Here is a 5,092-nt window from a genome sequence, read left to right as displayed (position 1 = left end):
ATTGCTGGTTATTATACAAGCAGTCTGTAAACCAGTTTGGCCTCTGAAGAACAGTGAGGCCACGGAGCCGGTTGCATTCAAAGAGCAGCCCCATGTGTGGAGTGCAGGAGAGGAGGAGGAGAAGCAGATGGATCTCCTGCCTGCTGCGGCAGGGAAACATCAGCATGAAGAATCTATAAGCCTTTGGCGAAGTTTTTTATCTTCTCTTGGACTCGTGTTGCCACTTGCGTTGTGATCTGTCAAAACTAAAGAGAAAGCCAACCTTTAGAAGTGAAAGCACCATCAAACGACTCAATACATTCTTACTTACAAAGGAACTGCCACCAAGACCGTGGTGGCAGGGCTGGCTGTCCAGAGTCAGCATCTACCACTGCCTTGTTAGCATGGTTACTAATTAAAGCATGCTGATGCTGCCAGTGACAAGAAAAGACAACAAGCCACGGGCAAAGCTTGATGGCTGGCGAAGTCTGCAGTTGCACTCAGGCAGAAGGAGAAGGCTGGAGCTGGTTATGGAGCTTCTTTCTGCAGCGTATTTTAACAGAGCTTCAAGCGTGAGTTTGTTCTGCTCTGGAGGAAAGCACTTGAAGTGTTTTTGCGAGATGAAAACAGTCTCAAAAGTTCTTCCTTCAGATAAAAATGAGTCAGACTTTCTATTAGTTTTTTCAGCTCCTTAAGCGGACACCTCTATCTTGAGCTTTTAAATTTTCCTGCCAAACCCCACTCACCTCTAACTTTAAAAAGGACAGAAGAACACTTAAGATGAAAACTGTTTTCCATCAGAATTACTCCAAACTGCTGTACTAGAGCTGGCTGGCAGAAATGCTTCTTCTACTTTGAAACTAATTCCATGTTCTTATTCTGAATTCCCCTGTTGTATAAATTGACTTCTCCCCCAAAACCTCAGTCTACAAGAACTGCTTGACCAAAGTACAGAGGAAGAGTTACCCTCTGGGTGCTGCTGCCACTTTTTTTTTATTAAGAACAGGGCATAACTTTCTCAAGAGAAAGAAGATCTCATTTCTTCCTGCCTCTGAAACAGTTCTTTAACTTGCCCTCAGCATTGTACGTGCCTGATCAGGTCAGCTGCCAAACATTTTAAAACATCTTCACTTCCATGAGTGAAGGAAATTGTGAAGAGGCAGTGCACAGAGTCTGAACTACTTCGTTCTGGGCATGTAGGCACTGGTGTCCTGCTGCTTCTGTGGGGACAGCTATGACAGTGGCCACGCTCACATCAAATGTGAAGAAAGCTCTTCCGTCCCTTTACGTCTCTCCCTGGATAACTGGCTTCCTTCCTCCAACTCTGCACTTGAAAAGGGAACTGGAATCACGTTCAAGATATGCCACATTTTTTAGCACAGAATCTAAGACTGTATCTCATATGAGGGAATTGCTCAGAGCTGGTCACATCTGGGAACTGGTGAAAACATTCAAAGAACAGCTGCAGCAATCCTGATTGACTCAGACCATTTTGGAAAATAATCACTTTACAATCAGCCTTCCTTTCTCCCTGCCTAAGAAGGAACAGGAGCACGTTCACTGGCTCCAGCCCCACTTCCCTTCTTCTGTTATTTTCTGTTCTTCCACCAGTGGCATTTCTGAGTATCAGAATTATTTTTACACTTATCTAAGATTTCTGTCAAAGCCTGTCTGAAAGAAAAGCAGAAGCTGAACTCTGAAAAACAAATATCCTGGAACCATCAGCTTTCTCAACGGAGCTTCTTCAAGCGCAACCTACCGTGAGCTAATCCAGTGCCCTTCTACTGCACAAGTGGTCTTAAGGAGTTCAGGCTCACGCAGCTGAAGCCTCTTACTGCTAGAGCAGAGACGTCAGCAAAGACGACCAACTTAACAGACACTTCAGCATCTAGCCTGTGCTGCTGACATGCAACACCACGATCTTCTGGCATGTACGTGAAGTTACAGAGGTTACACTGCAGACAATGTTGCAAGGTCTAAGCAGGTCGATTTTCTTGTAGAATAAATGGACAGCTGCTTTATTTTGCATGAATGAATTTTTAATTTAAGCATTTTCTTATCTCTCTATACCAGTAGGTTTGGACAAGGTGTTTTGGACAGAGTGGTGTCTCTTTCTTCAATTTTTATTTTCAAAGAAAGAGCAGGTCACCTTACCTTTTAGCTCTGTTGCATTTTTTCCCAGCTCTTCTGTAGCTGCTTCTTCAGGCTTCTCCAACACAGCTGTCCCCGGCTTCCCATCTAGGGTATCTGTCTTAATAGTACCAAGGTTTACCAAAAGTTGCATGACATCAAACTTCTCGGAAACTGCAATGTTCTCCAGCACTTTGAGGCATTTAAATGATTTAAGTTCACTCACGTTTTCCTCAAGAAAGAGGAGGTAAAGGCTTAAGTCATCAAAACTCTTCGACTTAAGTTTCAGGACATCAAAAGTTGGCAGGATTTCATACACTTTGAGAACACCCGAATTCCACCTCCATGGAACAAACATTGCGTACACCACCAGTGGCATAACTAGAAGGTAGACCAGCAGATTAATATAGCTGAGCACCTTGAAGACACCAACAGCAATAAGCTTGCACTGAACCACTTCAGGAACAGTTGTGTCATTCTTTAAGATCCCAGTTTTGATCTTGCAGAGAAACTCATCACTCAAAGAGGAGAGGCTAATGTAGTAGCCCAGGTAGAGGCACGCAATGAAAATAATTACTAGCGTGAGTAAACGGCAGATAATGTATTTAACTATTAAGCATTTGGAATTCTTCTTTGTCTTTAGGTACTGCTCCACGATTGGGTATTTAAAGTGGCTTTCCGATATTTCCCACAAACTGAAAGAGAAACAAAGCAAATCACACAGATCAGATGCTGCAGCATTCACCCACTTCAAATTTCAAAAGAAATTCAGTACTGTAAAATAGATACAAGATTGGAATCCATCTTACTGGGGTAAATCAAGAGTAGTTTTCTTAAAGTCAATAGGAAAACAACAGAATATCAGACAAATTAAGAATATTGACACTCTAATATGGAAAAGCTACTTAAAACAGCTCAAATATTGGAAAATGGAAAAAAAGTATTGCCCTTGCCCAAAAAAATATTTTTGTTCTTCTCCAATACAAACCATGTATAGTAAGCAAATCCATGAGGAAAAGTCATTGTTTGGTAATAGCACACTGGAGGCTTTTTACTTGTCAAGACTTGACTCTGCATTTTAAAGAACTGGCCTAGGTCCCCATCGCATTGCTTGTACCCCCACGTGCAAAGAGAATCATAGAATCACAGAATTGTAAGTGTTGGAAGGGACCTTAAAGATCATCTAGTTCCAACCCCCTGCCATGCACACCCCCCACTAGATCAGGCTGCCCAGAGCCCCATCCAGCCTGGCCTTAAAAACTTCCAGGGATGGGGCTTCCACCCCGTCTCTGGGCAACCTGTGCCAGGGTCTCACCACCCTCATGGGGAAGAACTTCTTCCTAATGTCCAATCTGAACCGACCCATCTCCAGCTTCAATCCATTCCCTCTAGTCCTGTCACTGCCTGACATCCTAAGAAACCCCTCACCAGCTTTCTTGTAGCCCCCTTGAGATACTGGAAGCCACAATAAGGTCTCCTCGGAGCCCTTTTTTCTGCAGACTGAACAGACCCAACTCTCTCAGAAGCAGGTACCCTGACCTAGGACTAAGCAGAAACTGGATTTGAAACAGATTTGAACAGATAGGTGTTGCTTTTGTTGGTTTTGGTTGGGATTTTTGTGCTTTTTTCTTCTTTAAATATAAGCTTTGCAGACCTAGATTTGAAAGGACAGGAGATGACAATTAATGGACTTTGCTCACAGCGTGCAAGTGACTGTCACAATCATTAAGAACTGAGGACTGCAACCATCTTCCTTTTTTAATGCTGTGGTGGACAAAACTAACACCTACTACAACAAAAGAAATCAGGACATCTCAGGTAATTAGTAATCTGAAGAGCTCATCAAATGTTTTCTTCAAAACAAAGAAAGTTGTAAGTTCCAGGTTCAAGTGCCCACAGTAATGATTTCAGATATCTTCTTGTTTTAAACCAAATTTCAAACTGTGGCAGGTCACCATTCAAACCTTTTTAATAAATTCCTAAGACAGTGCAGGTGTCACATGTGTTAAAAGCTTAAAAAAGCAAAGAAAGCCAAGCCCCAGCACCTTACCTCTGCGTCACGTTCTCATTAACAGCTGGAATCAAGTCAGTAGGGTCCCTGGGGTCCCCACTGCGGATGCTATTAGCAGCTTTGATTGCCCTGTTATAGGCTTTGTCAAGTTCTTCCATGATAAATTTCAGGTCTGACGAAAGGTGAGGTGCTGCGGTGAAGCGCCAGAACAAACATGGTAGATACAGCAGGATAGCAACGAGCAGAAGGATGTATGGAAAGAACTGAAGGGAGACAAAAAATTCAAATTAGGCTCTTATATCTAAAATAAGTCAGCCAGTTACCATCATTCCCTATAAGTCTACTAAATTCCCTATAATTTGCTTTAAATGCTTTTAGTAAAACCCACTTTTGTGGTTATCGGTGATATGCAGGGAAGTAAAGTCTCTTGTCAGACAGCTCCAGTAACCTTGCTGCTGCTGCTCAGAACTTTGCCCCCCTTAAAAAAAAGAAAAAAAAGACGGTAGAATAAAGTTACCATGATCCATGAACATTTTTCATTGCATATTCAGAACTGCACTGCTGGAGCTGATGTTGAGAGGGAGCATTAACCTGGGGAACAACAAATAGCAAAGGCTACCAAAGCAGCTATCGGACAGGCTGACTACAAGAAGAGGACAGTGTCTTGTAAGTCTCCCTCCCAGACGTGTAACCACTGCTCGTAGCAACTGAAATGCTCTGACCACCAGCAAAATCTCTCCCGCTCTCCTTTAGCTGTTGGGAGGTTAATGAATAGACCCTTTATAGTGCTGCATCTGCCTGCAAACACACACGCGTTGTCAGAGTGCACGACATATAGTGACTGTAAAGGAGGTAAGTGTAATATTTAAGGGCTTTAAAAATATTTTTATCTTAACTCCTAAATGGAAACCAACATCATCAGAACGGTCTGGTGTTAATGCAGTGCTGAGAAGTCAGCCCTTACACAGTCCC

At 42.8% G+C, this 5,092-nt stretch overlaps 1 protein-coding gene across 1 annotated transcript in view; it reads right to left on the bottom strand.

The window, feature by feature from the left end:
• Positions 1-2,133: 2,133 nt before the first annotated feature.
• PANX1 (pannexin 1) overlaps positions 2,134-5,092 on the bottom strand; it is a gene marked incomplete at both ends in the record, with an annotated part of 13,663 nt that continues 10,704 nt past the window's right edge. Inside the window, 2 exons of the mRNA XM_009865292.1 lie at positions 2,134-2,804; positions 4,160-4,383. Of these exons, the coding sequence (XP_009863594.1) occupies positions 2,134-2,804; positions 4,160-4,383 (895 nt within the window). The remainder of the gene's footprint in view (positions 2,805-4,159; positions 4,384-5,092) is intronic.

Source organism: Apaloderma vittatum, unplaced genomic scaffold (assembly GCF_000703405.1).
Source record: "Apaloderma vittatum isolate BGI_N311 unplaced genomic scaffold, ASM70340v1 scaffold6842, whole genome shotgun sequence".
Taxonomy (NCBI): domain Eukaryota; kingdom Metazoa; phylum Chordata; class Aves; order Trogoniformes; family Trogonidae; genus Apaloderma; species Apaloderma vittatum.
Note: the sequence above shows the minus strand (reverse complement) of the source record. Positions and strands in the feature narration are given on the sequence as shown.